The sequence below is a fragment of the Drosophila biarmipes genome, chromosome X (genome assembly GCF_025231255.1).
Source record: "Drosophila biarmipes strain raj3 chromosome X, RU_DBia_V1.1, whole genome shotgun sequence".
NCBI lineage: Eukaryota > Metazoa > Arthropoda > Insecta > Diptera > Drosophilidae > Drosophila > Drosophila biarmipes.
The window spans coordinates 13,457,321-13,483,090 of NC_066611.1; the positions used below are offsets into that span (position 1 = coordinate 13,457,321).

A 25,770-nucleotide genomic window follows, 5' to 3' on the forward strand; every position below is an offset into this window, starting at 1 on the left:
GGCCAAACACAAACACACGGCCGCAAACACACCAGTGTTGGAAAGAGAAGGAACAGCAGAGTGCCAGAAAGAGACGGCCAGCCAGGGCGCGAAAGAGACGGGCCGAGGTGCCAAGATCTGCGAGCATGAAAATGCCCGAAAAATAAGTGCAACAGAATATTTATTTGTCTTGCATCGGGCTAAATGAAAGTGGACATAAAGAACTTCTGAAATATTTACTCCAAAATGCATATTGCTTCTACTTATGGCCATCCATTTTTTGAATCAGGCTGCCAAAGCGAAGGAAACGAGGAGCATTTAATATGACTAGAGACAACATTGAGAGCAAGCTATTCAATTGGAATCCAAAAGGCTAATAAGTATTTTTATTATAGCTAAACATTAAGATATACTTAAAATAAATTGCACAAATACCTTGTAGTCTATAGTTCCAATTGCAAAGTAAGGGTTAAAATATTTTAAGTTGGTTAGATTATTTATTGAAAGACATGAAAAATATAAATAAAAAAAATATAAATAAAAAAAAATAAATAAATAAAAAAATAAATAAAAAAACAGATAAACAAATAAATATTTAAATAAACAAATAAATAAATAAATGAACAAATAAATAAATTTTAAAAAAATTAGTTAATAAAAAAATAAATAAATAAATGAAAAATATATTTCTCATATTTTTTTTTTAACAAACTATTTGTTTATCCTATGATTTTATCGTAATATTAATATTAAAAATATCCAACCATAGAACCTACTTCCAAGGCCAAAAATTGTATATTCTAAATTTACAAATATTTATGGAAACTGGGGCACGCTCTCTCTTTATTCAAAAAAAATGTATATAAAGTAAAATCGATCTATAAAATACATAGATAAATACACAAACCTGCGAGTAATCTGCCTGCTGCAGAAAGACTCTACTTTCCCCATTAATTTGCCTTATCGTAGGGCTCGTGTAATTAACATCAGCTCTTTGGCCAACTAATAAGCCGAGTAAAAAACGCGCGGAGGGCCAAGAAAAGATATGGTCCGCGAGTCGAGAACAAGTCGAAACGAAGTGAGATTAATGGATTTAATCGCGAAAAATCTGTGATAAGCCGCGGATAAATGGTGGCTCATTAGGAGCATTGCTGGGTGGGCCCAAAAATAGCTGGTGCTATAAAAGTCTGCCAATTGCCGAGGAGCAACCACAGTTTGGCCAGAGCGGCGCAGGCCACAGCAAAATGCCCAATCCTCCGAAGAGTCATCTGCTCCGTCTAATCCTCCTCTTGGCCACCATCAACCTGGCCAGGATGGCACCGCGACAGGTCATCCCCTTGGACCTGAGGGAGCTACTGGGGGGCTTCAATTTCCCGCAGCCGCAGGAGAAGGACCAGGAGATACCCGAGCCGCGTGGCCTCTATGTGAACCTAGATGTGGGCCAGGATGGCCTGCTGGACGACCTGGAGCAGGTGCTCCTGGTGACCAGTGGCCTGAGTCCCGCGCAGATTGCCCAGCGGCGGGCCGAGGACCCGGGTCTCCGGAACCAGGGCAGACACTTCTTCAGGAACGGCGGTGGCACCACGGTCTTTTTAATCTCTGGACTGGGCTCCGGCAGCGGCGGCGGCATCAACAACACTAACACTAATAACATTGTGACCAATGCCACGGCCACGCCGGCCGCCTCCACGACGACGACGGGCACCCGGACCACGGACTTCATCCGGGCTCCAATTGGCTATCCGGCCGGACTGCCGATGCAGTATTTCCGCAAGCGACAGGACGACGGTCTATCTCCGGCCCTCTCCTATCCGGAGTTGTTTGGCTGGAACGAGGCGGCCTTCTACGGCGGCGACCTGGGTGCCAGCTATGCGGGATTGGGTGGCGGCTATAGTCCCGTCGCGGGAGTGCCCCTGGTGCCCATCACCATTGGCAGCGAGGTGCGCTATGTCCCGATGAACCTCCGCATGTACCGCCAGCTGGCCAGGAGTCCAGCTGCTCCGCCGATGCCGATGCCGATGCCGATGCCGCCGCCGCCGCCTCCACCTCCGCCGGCCATCCGGGAGCAGGACGATCAGCTGGAGGAGGACGACATCTCCGCCTTCGGCCTGACCCCCGAGCTGGATGTGATGGAGCTGGAGGACGCGGAGCAGGCCGACGAGGCTCTGGATCAGGGCCAGGTGGAGGGTCACTCGACCGCCGGCTCACCCGGCTACGGTCTGCTGGGCCAGCGGCTGAGGCCGCGTCCCCTGGTCAGGCGGCGACCTCTGAAGTCCCTGGCCCAGAACATTCGTCGGGTGCAGTACCTCAGGAGGTAACCACCGTGGGAAGCGAAACTCAAGCGGCACACTCTGACCCCTAGACTTAAACTCCTTTTTTTTGTACCACAAACTCAATAAAATGCATAAAAATATATATATATTTATATTTCTGTATTATAAATAAGTTTTAAATCAATTTAGCTCTTCAGATTTTTTACTAATCTCAGCCGAGTGACCAACTTCAATTGAAATCAATTGCACTGACAGCCCAGTAATCCTTACCAGCCCAAGTTGTCTGTATATTTTTAAGCGAAGAGCAAACCAGAATATATTTCTTTCGTAGTACAGTTGCGTCTAAAAAATTAGAATCATTTCACACATTTATTAAGTAGGGAAAGATTGGTAGGTATATTTTAATTTTGTGACTAAAAATGGCAAAAAAGGTGATAAAAGCAGGATTTTATTGTTTAAATATTCTTTATTGCTGTTTTTAATAAATTTAAATATGAAAATATAAAATGTAAATGTTATAATTAATTAATGTGATATTTTTTATTGAAATAAAATGTTTACGTTTAAACTATTTCTTATCATACATTCTGATTTCAACTGAGTCATCTTAAATAATGCTATTTTATATGTTTTGTTAATAATGGTAATATATTTAAAATGATAATTTTGCATTTAATAAGTATTTATTTATTTCCACATTCTTCTCTAACAACTAAAAATTTTTTGTTTTATAAGTGAAACTCAAATTTAAATATTAAAATTAAAATTCTCGATAAATTCCTTTTCCTCTATTACTAAACATTTTTTGTTTTATAAGTGAAACTCAAATTTAAATATTAAAATTAAAATTCTCGATAAATTCCTTTTCATTTGATTTGCAATTCCAATTTAATGAGTATTTATTTCTTCTACATTTTTTCAATAGTGAAATTATTACCATCATTAATTCTCAGTAAAACGGCACCAATAAAATCCATTTTTTTTAGAACTATTATTTTGAACCCATCTGTTTGAGTTAAGGAATGCAGCGAACTCTTTTCGCGGAGTTCCTCATCTCTCCGCTGGCCCAATAATATTAAGTTGATAAGTTTTTCCATTGGCCGGAAGGAAAACTTTTCAATTTGCGAGCAGAGTTTCGCTTATTACCCATAAACATTTTACATGAGGTCGGGGAAAAAAGTTGGCGCAGCTCGGAGGGAAAGACTCTATGAAATAGATGCGCTAACTGGATCAATTTTAATTTGCTGCCAAGACAATTCAATCAGTCAAAAATATGGACTTTTCATGGGGGCCTGGGCTGGTGTGCCTGCAAGTTCTGTCAAATTATGTGGCAAATGTTTGCGGAGCAAAACGAAGAAAAGGCCAGATGGCAAATAGTGCGAGTTTTCCCCCAGCCAGTGTGTGTCTGTGCTGCTAATTGATGGCAACATTCTGGGCTCTCAGCCGTCGGGAACTTAATAATAATAACAGATAGATGCGGGCTCACCTTCCACATCACCAACAACAAATTAAATAAATATAAGAAGCTTTTAAGTTAATAGAAAATTCTATAATTGAATTTTATGTCAAACATCGGCTGGCTTCCACTTCTTCTGAGGGCCACAGACACTTGGAGATATTTAATCAGAAATGCAAGCAAAATAATAACCCAAGATGGAATTCCTTCAGTTTGGAGTGTGTTCCTAGAGCACACAAAGGCACAGGGACCAATTTAAATTATTGATTGAACGGCCAGAATAAATGGAATTTCAGCAATGCAAAAATGGGGAAAAACGCATGCAAATTATGATTGATTCGTGGATTCTTAATTTGCCCATCAAAATAGCTTCAAATTTTTTTATATTTTAGCAATATATATGCAAGGATTTTAATTGATTCTTGCAGTTGGCCAGTAATTTTTATTTTATAATACCAGAAGTCATTTAATAGGCTATACAATATTGCTAATTTTTAATGTTGGGGCCGAAAAATATAATAAAGTTATTGTTTGGCTGCCAGTTAAAAGTGGTCCAAAAAGAAATGTGAAACATAACCGCCTTGGCAATTGTTTTTCAAAGCTCCCCGCACCCCTCATAGATTTTCCAGCTCGAAGTTCCACTTGACCCCAAGTGTTACAGTAGAAATAATAACGATTGTAGTAAATACAAAGTTGGAGGGAACGTCGAGATATTGACACAACACTCTGGATGATTACGGAAAAACATTTCGCCAGACGGGCGTCAGGGCTCAGGGCACTGGGAAATATCAAAATAGCACCGACACACGAAGACAAGTATCTTTGTATTCTGTATGCCGTATTCAGTGCTCTGTATCTTGTGTCTTGTAACTTGTATCTTGTGCCCGGCACTCTGTATCTTTTGCCTGTCAGAAAGCTCTGCGTGTGCGTGCTGGCGAGAGTTTTGTGGGAAACACTTTTCAAGATTAAAACAAAAAGATTTAAGTGAATTATGCCAAAGTTATTTGCCTGGTGGTGCGGCTCACGCACTCGACACTATCCTTCGAGGAAGCTACATTATGCCACAGATACTGGTCGTGTAATATAAATATGTGCAGGCAAATAAATTCAGTACTGTCACGGTGGAAAAAATAGTGCTCGGTTAGCAGGAAATAAAGCTAAAATATAAATATAATTTTTTGTTGAATAGAATGTTGATTAATTAGAAAATTATCTGCCTAAAATGCTCAATTTTTCCTGGATGAATACTTTAAAATCATTTAATTACATTTTTAATTGCTATAATAAATTAGAAATGTTCCTTAATAATTTTTTGGCTTATTTTAAATATGAAATGTAAATTTACACTTATTACTTTACCCCGAACTGTATCTTTTGGGGCGGGCGGACACGAGTTCGTTTATTTATTTATACAGCCCGGAATATCTTTGCCCTCGAGTTTTTCCCCTTTGGCCAGTGCAGATTTATGCGAACGCATGTTTATTGTCGAGTTTATTAGATTTGATTTACTGCCCGGCGGTCGGAGAGATCTCGGCTTGTCTGGGCGTATCCAGAGATACTTTCCCCGTCAAGAGCCGACAGTCGACTTCCCGTTCTAAGCCGCCCAATAATTGCATGTCATCGGGGCCGGCACGCAACATGTGTCACTCTCCTTTCCGCTCTGCTCTGGGGCGGGTGAAATTTTTAATTGCACCGCCTGCCACACAGGTGCTATAAGAGCGGCGGTCTGCGATCCCAGGCCGAACACTGCCCCAGGAACCCCGGCGCCATGCAGATCCACCAGCACACATCCGCACTTCTGGCCGTCCTTCTGGCCATTCTGGCCCACTGCGAGGCGCGAAGAAGCGGTGAGTTCAGATACACTAGTGAACAAGTTTATAATTCATGGTTACTTTTACTTTTAACTTATATGTAGAATTTTTAATAAAGTTCACATGTTATAGCCTACATAGTAATTTAAAAAAAAACTTGCTTAAATTTCCTTATGAAATAAAAAACTTTTTTTCTTCATATTTAGTTTATAAAGTATTATAATTAACAATCTCAGTATATGCAAAAAATTCAAGAGGCCTAATATATTTAAAGAAAAAAAACTTTATATATTCCATAATTTCTTTCCAGAAAAGTATACAGTATTAAAATATTTGATTCCTGAAAATATTTTACAGATACCTGATTTACAAAAATATAGGCAAAAAATAATTTCAAAAATATTTGTTATAGAATGATATTTTTTTGGGATAATTTAAATGAAATACTCATATTATAATCATGTTTTGAAAACAGTTTTTAGGTCTTTAAAAAATCAAGAAAAAAAAAATGATTTAAGAAAACATATTAATTGCTAGCTTGTATTACCTTCTCATCCTTTGTAATTTCTGCCAATCAGCCTACCGCCTCCCGAGGGTCCAAGGACGCAGCGCCTCCGGCATTCCGGCCGCACAGGATGTGGGTTCTGGCCGGGATCTGATGAAGAAGTTCATGCTGATGCGGGGCCTCTTCCAGCAGCCGCCCAGCGACAATGTGATTGTGATCACGCAGCCCTCGACCACAACGACGACGACGACCACGCCCACTGGATATCCCACCACAACGACCTACACCACGACCACGACCACGCCCTCTTCGAATAGTACGGGTCGCGCCCTCCAGGAAGTCAGGCATTCCAAGGAGTCACACGATGATGATGAGGATGAGGATATACCGGTGACCATGACCATGACAGGGCGAGCTGTCGAGGATCGCCTAGATCTGCCAGAGGTCGGGGAGGAGCTGGAGCCCCAGGAACTGGAGGCCCACAAGCAGAAGGTATCCCAGTGGCCCAGGAAGTTCCGTCTGAAGAGCGTAAAGCTGGCTGGGAAAAAGAACCAGGTCAAGAAGACCCACCGGCGGGTGCACAAGCGTACCCAGAAGAAGAAGCGTCATCAGAAGCGGAAGGTCGTCAAAAAGCAGTCGGCCAGCCAGCAGCGAAACTCGGAGTCCGCGGTCAACTTCATAGAGCCCTATCACCGCGAGGGACAGCCACAGGCTGGTCAGTCCGCCTCCGACTCGCGGTTGCAGCGCATCTGGCGACGCTTCCAAATCGCCAACTAAATCCATTATTAAACCCTATTTATAGCATTTTTTTTTTATTTTTTTAAGTGCAACAAACTAAGGAAAATCCTATGATTTTCAACTATGAGCTATAATTTTAAACCCACATGAAATAAAGAAAATATCAAGTGAATTCCAAGTGAAGAAATTGGGACTTTTGGTTTTATTTTGTTTCCAACCTTAGGCTAATGGCAAAAACAAAATAGCTCTTAAAAAATATTCAATAAATAAAAAATAAATATTTAAATGAGAATAAGAACTATTACTTTAAACCTAAATTAAAAAAGAACATATCAAGTGAAAACCAAGTGAACCAATGGTTTACTTTGGGTTTTATCTTATTTCTAACTTTAGCTTAATGGCAAATATAGTATATAGTTTTTAACATAGCTTCTGCGATTTTTTTTAATTAAAAAATTTAAATATAAATAATTTAAGGAGAATATTTGCACTTTTTTCATCACATTTCTATAAATTTATATAATTCAAGTGTATTAAATTCCAGTGCTTTTTCTCCCAATTAAATTTCAGCGACATTTTCGTTGAACTCTTCAGGTGAAAAGTCGAGAACAAAGGAGAGCGGGCAAATAATTGAATATCTTGAAGAGGTTTTAAATTTCATTCTGCCATATTTCATGGCAAATTGGGCAAGAACAAAAGGTATACGAGTGTATATATGTGGGGGTGTTTTGTATAAACGTTTGACCCTGAAACTTTTCGCGCGGCACGTAAAACAAAATGGTGCGACTTGAAAAATCCCTTTTCCCTTTGTGAGCTTCTCGAGAACAATTGATAAGCGGGGGCAAAAAGGTTTGGATTAGGCCAAGTCAACGACTTGCGCACAATTCTATATAAATAAATAAATAAAGAGGCCACCAGGGGCCAGACGAAATATGGGCACATGATATCCTGCCGCCGATTGTGGCAAGTTCAAGGATTCTGCCCCGTCCATGAAACCTGCAAATAAAGCGTGAGTCGGTCCCAAAAACCGACTCAAAGGACTGTGACGCGTGCAGGAGAGTCAAAAAAAATTCTAGGTTAATTTAAACGTTTTTTTTTAATTTATAAAATTATTAATTCATAACAAGTAGATACAACGAATTAAAAAAAAAAATAAATAAAATGGTTAAACTACTCATGTTAATATTGATTGTAGTTTATTTTATTTTCAATAAAGAAGATTTTTATAACATAAATTGCATTTAAATAAAATATAACCAAGTATAAGTCATAAGTACATGTTTTTGGTTTTTTATGGCTTAAGATTTGTATTAAAATGTTTCACAATAATTTCCACAGAAAAAAAAACTGATAATAAGTATTAATTAATATACAAAAATGTTTTGGTAATAAAAAAAAATATATAAAAATATTTCGATATAATATTTACAGAAAATAAAAAATATAAATAAAAAAATAATAAGCAATTTGAAGATATAAAGATGAATAAAAATGTTTCTATACTTTGAATTTTTGTAGGTAGGTATATTGTTTATTTTGTCAGTTCCTATACTTTCTCTCAGTGCACGGTGGCCTCTTCATTTCTCCGCTTTCTCCTGTCGTCTGTGTTTATTTTTTCAATACCCGAAATTTGTGCAAATTACGCATAAATAGCGAAGAGAAGCCGCGTTTTCAGGGGAATTGAACTTCTGGCGCTGTCAGGTTCTCAGAAATGTATCTACAGATCTTCAAAGATTTGAGGGGAACGCTAACCGGTTTCCGCCGATTAATTGCTTTGGGTTAAAGGTTGGACAAGCCGAGATCTTCGGCTGGCTGAATGATTTAGGCCAGATGATTGGTTAGCTAGATAAAGAAGGCAGCATTGTATTGGGTCGAGAGGTCAAAGAGGTTAAAGAAAGCTGTGGATGGCATGTATAAATACGATGGAATTTTATATTATTTTTTAAGAAGAAGTTACTTGGAAGAAAATGTTTTTTAATTTTTTATAGCATTTTAAGAAGAGGGTAAAGTGGATGTAGGATAGCCGTACTTCAGGTAAATAAATGAATCAAAAACATATTAAATGCATATTTAATTGTTTGTAATCTGGAAACATAGATGCCGTTGAATTGAGCAAATAACAAATTTGAAGACTTAATGGCAATACTCTAATTGCGAGCGTAATTGATACGTATCCGACTGCTGGGATCGGTTGGTAGGGAAGTGCCCCTCTAATTGCCAATTAATGCGGCAAATCCTCGGGATCCGCGGCACAAAGTCAGCCGGCTGGGCATCCCCAGCTCGATGCCCCCGGATTTTGGATTGCAGGTAGGTCTCGAGTGGCGGGCCAAAATCAAAATCAATACGTCGAGTCGTCGTCATGGCTTCTGCCTTCTTACATGTTACTTCACCTTCGACCCCGATCCGCCCCCCCCCCCCCCCCTTTCTTTCTGTGGGGAAAAGGATATTGAAAAAGGCGCCGCTCAGGGAAACTTTTTTCATTTTTAGTTTGTCAAGTTGGCACAAAAGGGCGGCGACGACGCCGCCAACTTCAAGTTTTTCTCTATGAAAAAGGCTGAGGGGCTGCGGGGGAAATACCAACTTAACATTTGCACGCTTAAAATGCCCAAAAAAGCGGAGAAAGCCAAGGATGAGGGGGCGGGCCAAGTGCTAAAGTTGGTCCTAACTCCGGGGGAAACCAGCCGCCCGCCCTGGGCCACGCCCCCTTGACCCGCCGCCTTTGTGCCGGCAACTTCAGTGCACTTTCCCTGCTTTCCCCAGCCCCTTTCACCGCCCCCCACTGCAGGCTTTTCCCCTTCTCCCATCGGTCTTCCTCTGACTCTTTGCTTGTTGGCCAAAATACATTGCCTACTTTTTGGCTGAGGCCTGGCGCCACCTAGTGGCAGCTATCAGTAAGCTCGAGCCTTTATAGTGTTCCCTGACTAAAGGGGTAAATTATGACTGGAAAACGTCCAGCTAAATGATAAAAATTCTGGTTATAAGGAATATAATTATTTTCAAAATATCTGGATGGCATGGCTGGCGCAATTCCAGCCTTGATGCATCTCTCGTTATGAATTTGCGAAATGCCAAATCACACACACCCACCGGGCACACATAAATCGGTATAAATTATGCACGAGTGCGACAAAAATGGGCGATTTGCAGGGGGCTCGTGGCGGCAGGTGCTAATACAAAAGCAATTGTATAATTGCATTTTAATATGATGACTGCTGCAGTTTTACTGCCCGCAGCATCAGCAACTGCAGTAGCAGCTGCAGTAATAGGCAGCAGCAAATCAGCAAAATTCCGCAAGGCCAAATTAATGAAACCAGCCCGAAAATGAGACATTATAATTTTTTTGTTTAGGTTTTGACTAAGAATAATTAAAATTTAAAGAGGATTTTTTCTGCTTGTATATATTATATTAGACATTAAATTAAATACATTATTTAAATACAAGAAGTTGATTTTTATCTATGATAGCATAAAAAGTAAATGTGGTATAATACATAAAAAAATAAAATGTAATAAGGATAATTTGTGGTATTTTTCGTATTTGTAAATGAATTGAAAAACAAATTGGAGTCACAAATGCATGGAATTATTCGCTACCATTTTCATTAGTAAAATACCATTTTTCTTAAGGAATATATTTAAAAAAAAAATGTATCTATTTTAATAGTTGAAAAGAAAATAATTAAATAATAGTTTTAAAAATATAATGAACAATCTTTGTTCCATTTGATGATACTTACAGCCCACTTCTTGGGCGAAATTTCCCCCGGGAAAATATAACTTATAATCCCTTGAACTATGGCCAAATGCATTATGGCAAACGATTCGGCTCGGCTAAGCATGGCCACAAATTATTCGAAATTTACAAAAATGAATGGCCAGAGTGTTCTAATTAAACGGCAATTGCAGAGAGCAGCCAACAAAGTGTGCACTTCGCCAGTCACTAAGTCTAAGTCTGGGCATATTTATAATGCCAAGGCACTTTTGATTGCGATTGCAATTGGCTGGCTGGTGAATAAATGCTGCATGTCTAAATTAATGCCAGCAATTAAAATGCTTAACACTCGTTGGGGAACACCCAGTCCTATCAACGCACTCGGTTGGCACATACCGCAGGTATCCAATTGTATTCCCAGCCACTGGCGTACATATGTATCTTTGTATCTTTGTATCTGCTGCTGCACTTGGGAGGACAAGGAGCATCCAGCAGGATGAGCTGCCTGTCGACAGCTTGTGGCCATTGTAGGTAGCTGCGGTGGACCTGCTGCCTTCGAAATGCATTTTCCAGATCGCAGGAGCACTCCTTGAGCTCCGGGCTTGGCAGTCCTGAGTCCGGAGTCCTTGCTGCGTAGTCCAGTGTCCCAGGTCCAGAGACGGCAATCTGCATCATTGTATTGTCCGAGTCTGGTCAAATGTTGGCCAAGGCGCACGCTTTTGTTGCCGCTCCCATTGTACCAGCCGCACAGTGGGACGCATACGCTTTACATTGCTCAAAAGTGCCAAATTAAATGTATTTATGCTTTCTTGAAAAGAAAAATAGTAGACCTTAAATAGTTTATATTTTAAACATTTTTTTATTTAATACCTTAATTAATAATAAAAACTAAAAAAAGGAAGTACGGTAAAGGTTTTTTTGTTATTTAAATTTTTAATCTATTTTCCAGACTGGTTTCAAGTCCTGTAAGTATTTTTTTTAACGAAGATATATTTCTGATATTTAATATAATTACTCAAAGTGAAAGAGCAGCACGAATAAAATACAAAATATTTTATTTAAATATTAAAAGATATATACCTTCTAAATATGAGACTTAAGATTTTTCTAAAGCGTTCTAAAATTTATTTAACTTTCTAACAACCTATCTCCCATTTTGGCCCTCTATGGGTGGCTTTAAATGGCGTCGCCTTTGGCACAAAGCCCCACTGTTCCATGGCCAACTAATGCCGATAATTATAGTGCTGATGATGCATTGAAAATCTGGCCCAGAACCTCTTTGCCCGGCAAAAGCAATCGAGCTGACTGATGCGCTCAACTAATTCGAGGAGTGAAAAGTGGTGGAAACGTGGGGGAAAACGGTGGAAAAGGGGGCTAGTAGACCGACCACCAACTGTCTGACGTCCGTCCGGGAAATGTGAAATCTAAAATCTGCCACAATCAGACAAATGGACGGACAATAATTTCCATGTAAACGGTGGGAAACTCGAGCTTCGCTTAAACAAACATCTCGGCAAGCTGAAATGCTAAATGCACTCGGCCCTCTCGCCGGCAAATGGCTTCCTCACGATGCCTCCTCGACAAGGGCTTTGAAATGTTGACAAGATGGCTGAAACATATGCTTAGATGGGAGTCTAATCCGGAGTAATTCTAAATGTTTAGGATTTTTATCTGAATGCAATATTCTAATAAAAAAAATTGCCGAATTTAATGAGCAAACTTGGACATTTTTGGGACCATTCCTATGAGTGGCTGCAGTCTGATAAAGGGGCTGCGAGTTCTTGGGGACCCAAAAAAGGGTGGGAGGTGCTTTTGGGCATCTGTGCACTCGCCCCTCCTCTCGAAAGGCGCCAACAATGAAGCCAGCTGCAATTTAATTACCGCTCCAGGGGCGGGTTAATGGGGGGTGGGGCTGCGACTTGCCAGGTTTTCCAGATGGACTGCCGCCTCTGCATCCATAGTTTTGGGCATATAGTTGCATATAGTTGCATATTGCCGGATCCTCTGTCCCTCCCCCGGGCCTCAATCCCCTTGCCATTGTCCCTGCAATCGAGTGCTCCTCTTGCCGGCTGTTGCTGTTGCGATTATTGTGAAAATAAAAAGAAAATCGCATAAAAATTTTACTACCAGTCCCCCCTGAAAACCACTTTTTGAAGAGCCCTCTTCCCTTAACCCTTTGCTGCTTGAATAAAATTATTTTGGGTATCTGTAGTTATTGAAAAAGAGAATCTTCACTTAAAGCTGGTCTACAGTATTTGCCTAACTTACCTTTAAAGTAATAGTTGTTTTAATTTTGAAACTAAAATCGCTGGAAATCAGTGTTCCTGGAAAGCACCCTTAATGCATTTAGCAATGCATTTGTTATTAAAAAGAAATTATTTCTGTTGAACCTATACTTGTAATTTACTAAATATTAATGCCAGAAAACTAGCTAAGATTTAATTCCCCGTAAAATATACGAACGTTTATTATTCAAGCATAGTTATTTGGGCATCTTCAATGAAATTATAAAATTCTAGATATTTTTCAAGTCAACAAATTATGCAAATTTAAGTGGCCCCAAGGGGTTAAGCCTTTTCCAACCTTTGGGCTCTTTTGTTGCTCTGGCAACGGGAAAAGCGTTGGCGCTCTAACAAAAGATGCAACCACTGGTAAGCTGCAACCGCACCCCCTTTCGCCCGCCACCCATGACCATGCCCCCACGCTTCGCTTAACTAATTAGAGCGTGTGAGAAAATGCGCGGAAAGCGTGGGCAGGGGGGTGGTTAGGGGGGCTGGGGGTGGCTGCAGAAAGGTAACAGGGGGTGGCGCTCTGGGAGGAGACAACCGGGGCTGCCACTTCCTCTGCGCCCTTCATTTTCCTCCCACTTTCACCCAACGTTTGGTCGGCTCGTTCAGTCATGTTTTCTGCAAGGGCTTGGAATTCGTTAATTGTTTTGAACAAAATTCACCATTTGATCTAAACATTTTGTAGTTTATAATGGCATTATGTATACTAAATACTAAACATAGATTGTGCTGATAATGAGCTCATGGTTTACAAATTAAATACCGGTGAGTGGTGTCAGGCTGGAATTTTAAGAGCAAAAAGATCTGTTAACTAACGTTTATTTACCTCGAAATACCTAGGTATATGTATATTTATTTTTATGTAACCGTCTATATATTCTAGTAATTGGGGCACCTTTAAGTACATCAAAGTAAACCCATTTAGGGGCACTTTAAGTATCAACAAGTTCTTAAGCGACGCCTCCCCGGGGACTTTAACGAATTTTCCCGCAGCTGCCATCTTGAGTCCGTCCGTCATTCTCCGCCCCCCAATCGGATGGGGCGGTGGGCGTGGCCACGGCTTCTAGGCCAACTCGGAAAAAAAAACACATTTCAATTTTCCACATGGGAAATGTCGCGCGCCGAACCAATTTATGATATCCGCAAAAGTGGCAAAGGCAGGAAAAAAAGTAAATAAATAAAAAATCGACAAAAAAAGCGGAACAAAAATACTGAATACCAGAGAAGCGTTGGGGGCGATGGGCGTGGCAGCGGACCACGTTGACAGCAAATAATAAAAACAAGTAGAAGGCGTAGAAGGAACGTGAATTTCATCAGATAATTGCGAATCACAAATGCGCTAAAGGAGACATAAATCAGACCCTGAAGAAAGCTTTATCTCGGGAAAAATAAAAATAAATTACTAAATATCCGGGCGGTGGAAAACTGTAAAACTATTTATAAGGATAACAATAAAAGTAGTTTGAATAAAATTAAGTTATAATAGTTAGTATATTTGAAATATTTTAAAATTACTTTGAATTCTTAGTATTTTCTGGTATTTTCTACATGTTTTGTGTACAGAAAAATACTAAAAAATGAATAAAAACGACTTCGGTCACTTTAAACATTGTAACCCCTTATCAAAGCTATACTAAAATATAAAAGTGAAATATTTGAAGTTCTTTGACTGCCAAATGTCTAGCGTTTCGACTATGCCCCACTTCAGTGCGCACTCATATGTCAATTCTGTTTGCAGAGTGCATAAAAAATATTGAAAGCGAATAATATTTATATCGCGTGTCGGTATCCATTATGCCGCGTTGTATCTATCTGTTCGTCTCTTTCCCGTTCCCCAGAAGAACAAAAAACAAAAGCACGCATATAAATAAGTTGCAAATAAAGCGAGGCGTATTGGTAATAATTTTAAAATTTATGTTTATTTACAATTACAGTTTATTTGCCAAATGCACACAAGCAACGAAAGCAAGGTTCACGCACACGCCGGCAGTGGACCACGCCCCCCAAAGGGGCGGTTCAAAATAAATTTCCAATTACATTTTGCTCAAATCTTTGGGCCATTTAAATTTTTGATTAAAGGTCGTCCACACGTTTGACAACTTGTCAAACTACTGAACTTTAGTGCTTGACTTATTGATTAAATCAAATATTTTCAAATATTATTCAGCCAATATATTTTGCTTTATGTTTTATATTTATGCGTGAAATTTTATTTAATTTTGTTTAGGGACCAATAAATTTGCAAAACTTATTCATAACAAAAGATATTCGATGCCATTTCCGAATTACCGAATAATTAGCCACAAATCAAGTGTTCGGAAAAAATGAATCAACAAATATTCAGAGGCAGCACAAATGTATGTGGATACACGCATTTATGTTAATGCAATTATTGCTTGACTTCGCTTAGACAGCGCTTAATAAATGTTTATTAATCATATTTGTAAACAAATTGCCATTGCGCACCATTTGTGAGCAATTATTTATTTATGCCAATAAACATTTTCCATTTTCCATTTTCCACTTTGCAATTTGCATTCCGATCCGCCACGCCCCCCGATGGCTTTAATCCAAGAGTTTGCATTCAACATTTTTATTATTGAATTTTAATTAATTTAACAAATAATGGGCAGCCAGGGCAAAAACAAATTCGGATTGCTGTGCAGCACAAATTATGATTTACAAAATGCTCTACGTTCTCATTTTGTGCATGATTTAAATTTGATATTCCACACAAATATATACGCAAATACTGTTTGTTAAAATAAATATTATTCATATTTCTTGTGTCAATAATATGTCAATAAAAATGTATTTTTTTCAATAGGTATCCCTTTTCTATTGTGTTTCTGAAGCAAAATTCAATTAGGCGCTGATATCCAATCTTTCGAAATTCCGACTAGCGATATAATCGATATGCCAGGCCTATGCCACGCCCATAAATTGGCATAATACCTTCCAGGCTGGCAGGCAAAAACAACAAGGGAAAAAGTGGTAAAAAAAAAAAATGGTAAAAAAAGGGCAAAAAATTGGCAAAAAGCAGGACTGAAAAAACCGGAGAAATAAAAGGCAGCGAAAGACGAAACAAAGAGAACTGTAATTGATATTTGCTTTATGTGCTTGTGCACACAGCGAAATTGAAACAGTAAACATATTTTAACACACGCCCAGGCATATTTACTTTTATGACTTCTGTCGACCCGGTACCGCATCCTGATACCCGATACGCAATACCCGATTCACCCGATTCGACGGGCAGCGTTCGTCACTCGATGCGAAATCGATAAATTAATTAGTGCAAAGTGACGTCGGAAAATCGGGGCCAAAATGGTTGAAACTAGATGAGGGGATTAAAATGGTAATATAAGTTTCAAGGAAATTAAATTTAGTTTTTTAAAAAACATTTTATGTATGGCTTGTTTTCTGGGAGCATTAAAAACTCGCACTTAACTGGCAAAACGAATTTAATATTTTTTCTGTCGAATTGCACCCGCTGCTATTTGATATTTTTGTTTTTTTTTTACACCCAACGTTTGCAGGCGGGAAAATCCTTCAGCGGTGGCAGCTGTTGATTTCCCCTTGCTGAAATTTAATTATACATAATTTACACACAATTTCCACTCTGAATCTGCAAACGAGATGGACTACTTAGGCGCACTGAGAGAAAAAAGCCATGAGAAAAAACTATGGCTGTGCTGTTATTTATGATAATGATTTCATCTTTATTCAAAAAATATTTATGCAACTAAATATTTTTCTTAATCATCATCATTTCTTGGAATTCTTAAAGAATTTTGTCTAACAAAATCATTAAATGAGTCATCATACGAACTAAATGTTCTTGGCTTCTTATCACCAATTTTTGGGGCTTTGTTGTGGCTGAGAGGCATGGATGGGTACACTAAGAAAAATAAGAACATATAAATAATATTTATCCATGATCGAAAACAAAATACAGAAGTGATATTATTTCTTATTACCATAATAATAGTTATTTAATATATATTCTTTACATTTTTGAAGAGTTTTACAGCTTTATATTACCACATTTTGTGTTATAATTTTTTTTTTAAATATTTTTAAAACTCAAATCATTAATTTCCCTTGAAATTGTATTTTTTGTACATGTTTCCTCAATAAAAGCCGCACACTTGGTATATTAAGCTTATTTTGTAGGCAACCGTCGCCAGAAAGGTGGAAGTATAGCAGTCTTTAAAAGCAATATCTAAGATTCCCCTGTCCGATGGAAACTTATGGAAAATTAGCATTACTGGGTTAGGAGTTCGTAGCATAAATTCTTAGAAATAAAGAGGCATATATCTCACGGCCCTGTGTAGCCCCTTTAAATAATTTTCAATTTGCCAAGCAGATCATGAAACTAAGATTAATAAAGTCTTAGGCGTCTAGTAAAACTTAATTATTGCACGTTAAAATTGTCGATTGGTTTAAAAAATATATGCAAAATAAAAAAATTAAAAGCGCAAGATTTCTAACACAAGATTTATAATATATTCGCAGCCTACAAGTACGCACCGCAGTGAATTGGTGTAGTTTTGTTGCTTCGCAAAGTGTGCGAGGCGAGGGGCGTGGCAAAAACAAGCGCCATCGAAACTGTAAAATTTAATTAATTTTATAATGCACTCGCGGTCGCATTTATTTACACCCACACAGATATCCACTGCATTTTGCAATGTTTCGCCCCGCCTCGGCTGTTGTTTTTCACGGGCCGGAGTTCCGGCTTGGGTTTTGCGTTTTCAGTGGTGTCCGTCCACATTACGTTCACTAAATTGACATAATGACCAAATAATTTTCCAGTTCGATGGGCCCCTTGGCCAAAGTGACAGGCGAAAGGGTCCGGACAGACGGCCGGGCATCGGCGGTGGCCGAGATGGCGGAAGGGGATTTTCAATTTTCGCATACGTTTGACAGCCATCGAGTGACATCACATTTAATGCTAATGCTCGAATTGAAATTTATTGTGCATGTCAACATTAATTTGCGAAATCTATGCACTGCCCTGACTGCAAACTATATTCCATGCATATATATGTATATATAGATCCGCATATCGCGGCAATTAATCAGGCGAACAGGCGATGCAACAGCCCAGGAATCGGGGATAATTTGGCACTTAAAAAGGGTGAAGACCGTCTTCAAAGGCACTGAAGGGTGTCGCCTAATGTCGTTGTCAAGTGACGAGTCGACTCCCCCAACTGGGACCCTTTTTTCCCCCTTTTCTACGGGGTATTTGCGGTCATATTGGACCGAGGCTATCAGAATTTAAAGGTTTGTACAGTGTATATGTCGTGGAAAATTAAAAAAGAGAGAAACTACGTATATGAATATTTTTCTGGGAATGCTGATAGTAAAACAAATTTTTGTGTAACGCTTTTGGTGGAAGAATGAATTAAGCATATACATCTGACAGTTAGAAGTTGATTTTCCAAGTGCTAGAAAATGTCTTGATTTTTCATATAAATTCGGGATTATTCGAAATTAAAGGTTTGCAACATCCAAATAATATAGAAAATTTGACAATAATGTGCTGCTTAAAAGAATATTTTTTAGATGCTTAAAATAGTAAAACATTTTTGGCACCAGAATGATTTAAGCATATCCTGCTGAAAGTAAGAAATGGATATTCTTGGCATTAAAACAGGGTAACTGGCACTTTCACAGGCTCTTTCTCTAAACTTTCCTTGGATTTTTTCTACCCTTTGGCTTTCCTTTTCACTTCCCCAACTTTTCCCCGGAACTCGTTCAGTCAGTCATTGGGGACAGGACTGAGTAAAAGTTCCATTTATCAATTGATTGACTAGATAATTGCCAGCAAAGTGAAAGATAAGCGGACGAAGGACGCACTGCAGCAGTAACTAATGATCCTGGAGGCCTAATCAGTGTATCCCTTTTTTCGCCCAGTCCTTGTGCGACATTCCCTATTAGTAAAGAGTTGAGAAAAATCGGTTTAAAAACTGGCCAACGTTGAACGGAGCTCGGCGGCGCAGTTCTTGTGACAAACGCAGGCCATAAAGCCATAAATGTCGGGCCATAAATTATGCGGCTAAGGGTGGTCAACATGGGTTAACGGCGGGGAAAGTGGGCTTTTTGGCCATCGGGCGACATGTGTGAAAATACACTTTACTGTCACTTGAATGTTTGATGGCCGACTGGCGGAATCAACTGGCATTCGCTGGGAATTGAAGGCTTAAAAAGGTCTGAGCCGTCACTTCATTGGATCACCATTTATTTCCAGGGGAAATTAGGTCGAAAAACGTTCCCGCTTAGACAGAAAAAGTAACCCATTTTTTGTTTAGTTTGGGAACTAAATGCCAAGCTTTTATTAATTCAGGTTTTTGCGATTTTTTGATTAACTAATTTATAGCCCTTCCAGGATTTCTTTAAATTGTATTTTTCCAAATATCTGATTCTCGTATTATAAAAGAAAATCTGTATTCCATTTTTCGACCTAAATATTCGGATTTTTAGCTGACAATTGCTCGGTGCCCTCGTTATTTAATTTCCAATTATCTAGTTTTAGAATCTGCACATTTTTTACATTTAAAATTTATGGCCCCAACAAAAATGTCAAACTTTTAATGTTCGAAATGGCATTTTTACTTCCTGCTTTACCTGATCCCCACTTCTTAAAATAACTATAATACTAAATAATAAAATATACTATTAATACACATCCTTAGCTTAATGTATTATCTAAAACTTATATACTATTTAAAATAGAAATAAGATTATTGTGAGTGTGCTCAGATTACTTTGTTTATATTGGCTCGCCAGGGAAAATAATCTATAATATATATTTGTGTACATGTATGCATTGCATAATCAATTAATAGTTGATTAACCTGATTGTTTATTTTGACAAATGATATAAATACAGAAAATCCTTCTAAAATGATTTTATAAATAAATAAATAAATGAATGAAAATGACAAATTCTATACAATTTTTGAACGCTGATGTGTGTGCATTAGTTCACAGAAATATTTGCAAGAAAAGACATCGGAAAACATTGCATGGCAGCAATTTGGCAGCGTTTCACTAGAGACCCTAAACTCTTTTGTGGAAAATAGTAAACTAAAGTTTGGAGAAGCATTCAAAAAAAATGTCTATCTCACCAAAGAAATAAGCAACAAAAATGAAAGCAGAGTAAATAATATATACTACAATGATTCAAAACACTTGATCAAGCTTACGGGGTAACTAAAAATATTTAATTCACTAGGGTACTTACCTGAATAAGTTTTCGATGCTCTGAAGTCTTGAACGATGGTCTCCGTATATATATCCTCCATATCTATCCATACATATCCTGTGATCTGTCCAAAAGCACCAACACACTCACAATCATTCGCTGGAACTTCCGGTCAACTGGTTTTTCGAGTGACCATAGCATCCATTTTTAGCTAGAAGTAGAAGAAGAAATCATTTTGTTATTAGCATTAGCAATGACGTGGCCAACTGTAAACTTTATAAATTTGCATAACAATTACGTGTTTAAGGTTATTTATACAATAGAAACATATCTTGTATGTTGTAAGTTGGATGTTTTATGTTGAATGTTCTATGTTGAATGTTCTATGTTGAATGTTTTATGTTGAATGTTACATGTTGAATGTTACATGTTGAATGTTACATGTTGAATGTTACATGTTGAATGTTACATGTTGAATGTAAGATGTTGAATGTTACATGTTGATTTATATATTGTGGCGACTTTAAATATTCAACCAACACCTAAATAAGGTTCCTACCTGGTCAGGATCTCGATGCACTGCATCCTGGACTCCAGTGCCACCTCCATATTGTCCATTGGTCTGTCCAAGAGCACTAGCACTAACACACACACACACACAAACACTCTCCGGAACTTCCGGTCAACTGACTTTTGGAGTGCCCTTAGCCCACAGGTCATGCATTTTCGAGCTAGAACTAGTTGGGAATTATAAGCACCCACAGAAGAAATTAATTTGTAATTAATATTTTCGATGACGTGGCCATTGTAAAATTTAAATATTTCTGTATAACTGCTTAATTTAAGGTTTTTTTTTTACAACATCACACAGTTAACATGTCTTAAATTGTTAGTTGTATGTTTTTTGTTGAATGTTACATGTTGAATATAAATTGGTGAACTTTGCATGTAAATAATACTTAATAATGGCATAATTTACGGTTATTTTTACAACATCAAACATTTAACATGTCTTGAGTTGTTAGTTGGATGTTTTATGTTGAATGTTACATGTTGAAAATACATTGTTTTTTTTTTATTTTGCACATTGAAAGTTCCTTAAGTTTACATTAAGTGGTGACTAAAAGTATTCAATTGAACTCAAATAAGGTACAGTCCTGGAAAGGTTTGCGATGCACTACATCCTGGACACCAGTTCCTTCTCCGTATAAATCCTTAATTTGGCAATCAAAGAACTAATAAAAAGAAATCGAAATCCCAAAAAATCCATATGCACCCCCTTACAAAAAATGAAAATTTTTTTCAAAAAATAAATTTCCCCCAAAGTGATGGGATCGATAGCAGAGGTCGCCAACTGCTCAAAACAGTCACTCTTTTTACTGTACGCCTTGATTTGGCCAAGATACAACCAAAAATCCATCAAAAAAATAGCATTTTTCGCCAAAATCGAAATCCCAAAAAATCCTGATAGAACCCCTTAAAAAAATGAAAAAATGTTCAAAAATTACATATTTTTTTAAGTGGTAGGGATCGTTAGCAGAGGTCGCCAGCTGCTCAAAACAGTCCCTCTTTTCGCTGTACGCCTTGATTTGGCCAAGATACAACCAAAAATCCACCAAAAAAGGAGCATTTTTCGCCAAAATCGAAATCTCAAAAAATCCTGATAGAACCCCTTAAAAAATGAAAAAAATGTTCAAAAATTAAATATTTTTTTAAGTGATGGGGATCGTTAGCCGTTCTCGCCAGCTGCTCGAAACAGTCGCACTTTTCGCTGTACGCCTTGATTTGGCCAAGATACAATAAAAAATCCACCAAAAAGGAGCATTTTTCGCCAAAATCGAAATCCCAAAAAATCCCATTTTTCGCCCTTAACATTCTGCTCCTAAAAATTTCTAAAGTCTATTCTAGGTTACCTTCAAAGTGGGTATGTCACTTATGTTTGGTAGGACTGCCTGTATCAATGGCTATTGATTATATTCGTCCTTATTCATTCATAAATAAATAAGATCAACTGCCGCCTGAATTGCAACTCATTCGATTTGCACCGATCTGCTGGCCACTGGAAAATAATTGATTTACTTAGCATTCACATCAAGGCAGCATTGTCCGTGCGACACCTATGGCAGTCACAGCATAGTCACCCCATTGGAGCCCCCTTTCGCCCCCTCCCAGTCCACTTTCACCCCCTTCCACCTCCAGTCGATCTGGCGCCGTGATAGAGTGCCGCGACACTGAGTAATCTATTTTGTGTGCGAGACTCGCACGCGCAGTCTGCCAGCCGCCCACTCTGCAGCACCACCGCCCACCGAACAGCCCAGCGAACCACCCGCCGAACCACCCACTGGGTCTCTAACACACTAATAATGGCATATAAAGTCGCTCGCACACGTCTCTTTGGATGCTGGATGTTGGCTTTCTTTTTTCTTCACATTTTTCCTTTTTTTGGTGGGCGGGTGCTTCCCTGTTTTCCTTTTTCCACGTTTTTTTTAGTTTTTTTATTTTGGCGAATGGCTCTCTTTTGTTTTTGGCGTTTTTACAACATGGCCAGCATAACAATGTCGCAGCAAACGAAAAATTGCAAGTGGACACATGAATTATGTGCAGCACTCGAGTTAAACAACCGCCGGGCGTGGCCCCTGTAGCCCCGATACCTATAGCTCCGTAGCTCCCCGCTTTTCCGCATTTCCACAGGCCCGCGCTATAGCTTTTGGGTCCTCCGGCGACAGGCGAACACAAAAACCAGTGCCGGCCAGCACTGGCAGAAAAATGTGGCTTCTTTTGGGCCTAAATTCACAAATAAGTAGAAAAATATATAATTTAAAATAAATGTATATTAAGGGAGGTTACATTTATATAAACAACTCAAGATTTTTCTATACAAAGAAATCTAGCCAATTTTATAGAATACATTAAATAATTTCACAAAATTCTTCTTAACGGACATATTCTTGTCCGTATAATGTTGTGATTTAAAAATTAATAAATATGAGGAGTACATTTTCTAAGATCTTTTTGAGCGAATAAAAAACAAATTACAACTTCTATATTTAAATTCTTTAAAGACCTTTCTTTTTTATGAATCAATTAACATTAAAATTTTATTTCAAAAGTCTCGTTTTAATCTTTTGTTATATATAAATTTATATATTTTAAAACAAAAGTACAAGTTGCACAAATTATTATGATTTAAAAAAAAATTGTTAATAAAAAAGTTATTTGTTTCTCTAGTTCTTTAAATAAAATATTTTAAAATTCTTCTCCACTTTTTTTAATACTTAAAAAATGTTCTCTCAATCTACGATGAATTTTTTTATTAGCCACGCGTGATTTTTCTCCCAGTGTGGCCACTAAATGCACGAGTACTCAGAGTTTCTTTTCCCACTCCGCGATTTGTGGGGTTGTATTTTTTATATACACATGTGCTCGGTTTTTGTTGGCTGCCCATTGGGGACGCGTTAGTGGTCCGTGGCCGGGTCCCGGATGTGGATGGGGATGAGGACGGGTCTAAGGGATGGGCATGTACGAATGGGGCTGGGGATGCGGACGAAGTGGAAGTCGGCGAGAAGATGAAATGGGAGCCAAGTGAAGTGGAGTACACTGTTGACTTCGACCGGCTCTGGCTTGTTTTGGAGGTCACCCCGGAGTGGGAGTTCGCCACCGGGGAGTTGGCTTTGCGGGTATTAAATTATACATCATTTTGCAACAAATGATGGTCGTTACGCTGCCCCATCCACGGAGCCAGACGGAGCCACCCAAAAACCAATACCGTCCTGCCAAGCCGCTCCACATCCACCAATTGCTTCGCCCAAGCCCAAGCCAAGGGGAATATTAATTTCAGGTATTAGGTTTCAAAAAGAGCACACGAGTTTAAATTAATAAGGTTTCAATTCAAAAACTAAGAAACAGTTTTTCTTCTCATTTTTATTAAAACATATATATAAATATAATAAGAAATATGAAATCTCCGTGAATCACTGTCGCTAGGAATTTCAAGACAAAACACATTTTTAAAAAGTATTTATGTTCATTAATGTATCAAAGTGGTTCGCCAGAATCGTTTTTTCATTATTGTTCTTAAGATTATTTGCTGCGTAGGTCATTCCTACGTGATATCGCCTGTATGCCTGTGCGTCGGAGTACTTTTATCAGCTCGAAGCTGACTTATTTTAAAGCAGATTTTTTTAGTTCGCCCTCGCAGTTCACTCTGAGTGGTTCGAGTTTAAAATGCCTCGGCTGGCATTGTTTTTCTTGAGCTTTGTCTTCGTCGTGCTGGATTTTCAGAGAGCACTGGCGGGCTATCCAGAGGCCGATGCCGGGACTCAGTGCGGCCAACACTGCCTCTCCAGCCATCAAGCGATTTCTAACCACATCCCGGAACTCAGGAGCAGAATGGAGGCCATAGAACACCAGCAGCTGGCCATAGAGATCAAGCTGGATGCCATACTGGCGGAGGTCCAAGGCCAGCTGGAGCTGCAGGAGGCGACTCTGCGGGAGTCCCTGGGGACAATCGTCACGAAAAGTGACTTCAATGCGTTGCGTTCCGAAATGCTAAGCCAATTACCGATTGTTTCGGATGAAGTTCAAGGCCTTCAAGCGCCAAGAGCAGCCCCATCGAATTTTAAACTAATCGATTCGAGGTTCTTCTACATCGAACAAAAAATAGAGAAGACGTGGGCTGAGGCTGCAGTCATCTGCTATCGCAAAGGTGGACATCTGGCAGCCTTAAAAAACTTTGAGGAGTATCAAGGGATCGCCTCCAAGCTGCAAAGAGGTCAAAAATACTGGCTTGGAATCAACAATGTGGAACATAAGAACGAGTTCGCTTCCTTGGCCTCTGGAGAAAGGGCACCATTTTTGAAGTGGGCTACCAAATATCCGAAGAACCAAAACAATTTGAACTTCATTTATATATTTAACGGATACCTATATAACTCTCAGAACAGCGATAGACACTTTTTCATTTGCCAGGCCGACAATGAAATTTAAAACAATTTTAACTGAGCTATGAAAGATAAAACGCGAAATACAATATAAAATGCGAAAAATGCAAAAAAAGATAAGTGTTCAGTGGCATTAATCATTAACAGTATCGTTTAAAAATATAGTTAGATATTTTTTTAATTTATTCAAATAACAAATATTATGTAGTTATTTTTAAAAATTAGTATTTAAGAATTTAAGCAAGAGATTGCACTTAAATTAAGTTCTGTAATTCCATAAAATGTGAAATAATGTTTATAAAAAGGAGACTTTCAAATGGAGTGTAAGTAGTGGTGAAATACTTATTGGATGATGATTCAAGCTGCGATTCAGGAAGGCGTATAATCGATCTTAATTACCGCTGGCTGACATGGGTTAAGTGTGCTGCTCACACACACACACACACACAGGCGCAGCACGACTTCCGTTTCCGCTGGGCGATTAAAGTGTTCTGCAGTCTCCGTCGTCTTGGGGCGCTTTTTATGGCTCCAAATTGAGATGCTTTGAATGGCAATCGCTTAAAATGATACCCATTCACACAGGCAAGCCAGTACCCACACACTCACATGAGTATTTTAATTGTGACTGCGAATTATTAACAATTTGTTGCGAAAAACCCGCTTTGATTAATTCTGGCTGGCATTTCCGGGATTTTCAATATTTTTTTATTTCCATTTGTTTATATGCACTTATGCGGGCTTTTATGCAGATTTAATTAAATCGAGGTGGGCGACACAAGTTCTACGAGTGGCCCTCTGAATTCCAATGGCCAATGAATGGGTTATGTTGCCATAACCGCATGCTTTTAATAACTAGAA

At 38.7% G+C, this 25,770-nt stretch overlaps 3 protein-coding genes and 1 long non-coding RNA gene across 4 annotated transcripts; 3 read left to right on the forward strand and 1 right to left on the reverse strand.

Annotated features, from left to right (window-relative positions):
- Positions 1–1,223: 1,223 nt before the first annotated feature.
- LOC108025583 (uncharacterized) lies at positions 1,224–2,297 on the forward strand. Its single transcript, XM_044093420.2, has one exon. It carries the CDS (start codon positions 1,224–1,226, stop codon positions 2,295–2,297), a length of 1,074 nt encoding a protein of 357 aa, XP_043949355.1.
- Positions 2,298–5,350: 3,053 nt separating this feature from the next.
- Positions 5,351–6,801, forward strand: LOC108025684 (translation initiation factor eIF-2B subunit delta). Its single transcript, XM_017096219.3, has 2 exons — positions 5,351–5,555; positions 6,098–6,801. The coding sequence occupies exons 1-2, from the start codon at positions 5,477–5,479 to the stop codon at positions 6,799–6,801; spliced, it is 783 nt and encodes a 260-aa protein (XP_016951708.1). The 5' UTR covers positions 5,351–5,476.
- A 4,256-nt stretch (positions 6,802–11,057) lies between these two features.
- On the reverse strand, positions 11,058–20,726 carry LOC127010731 (uncharacterized). The gene is made up of 3 exons (XR_007763513.1): positions 20,532–20,726; positions 20,012–20,183; positions 11,058–11,282 (listed from the first exon to the last, which is right to left on the reverse strand). It is a non-coding gene; the product is annotated as an uncharacterized LOC127010731 (long non-coding RNA).
- A 2,812-nt stretch (positions 20,727–23,538) lies between these two features.
- LOC108025585 (uncharacterized) lies at positions 23,539–24,958 on the forward strand. Its single transcript, XM_017096113.1, has 2 exons — positions 23,539–23,649; positions 24,254–24,958. Exons 1-2 carry the CDS (start codon positions 23,539–23,541, stop codon positions 24,956–24,958), a joined length of 816 nt encoding a protein of 271 aa, XP_016951602.1.
- Positions 24,959–25,770: the final 812 nt, after the last annotated feature.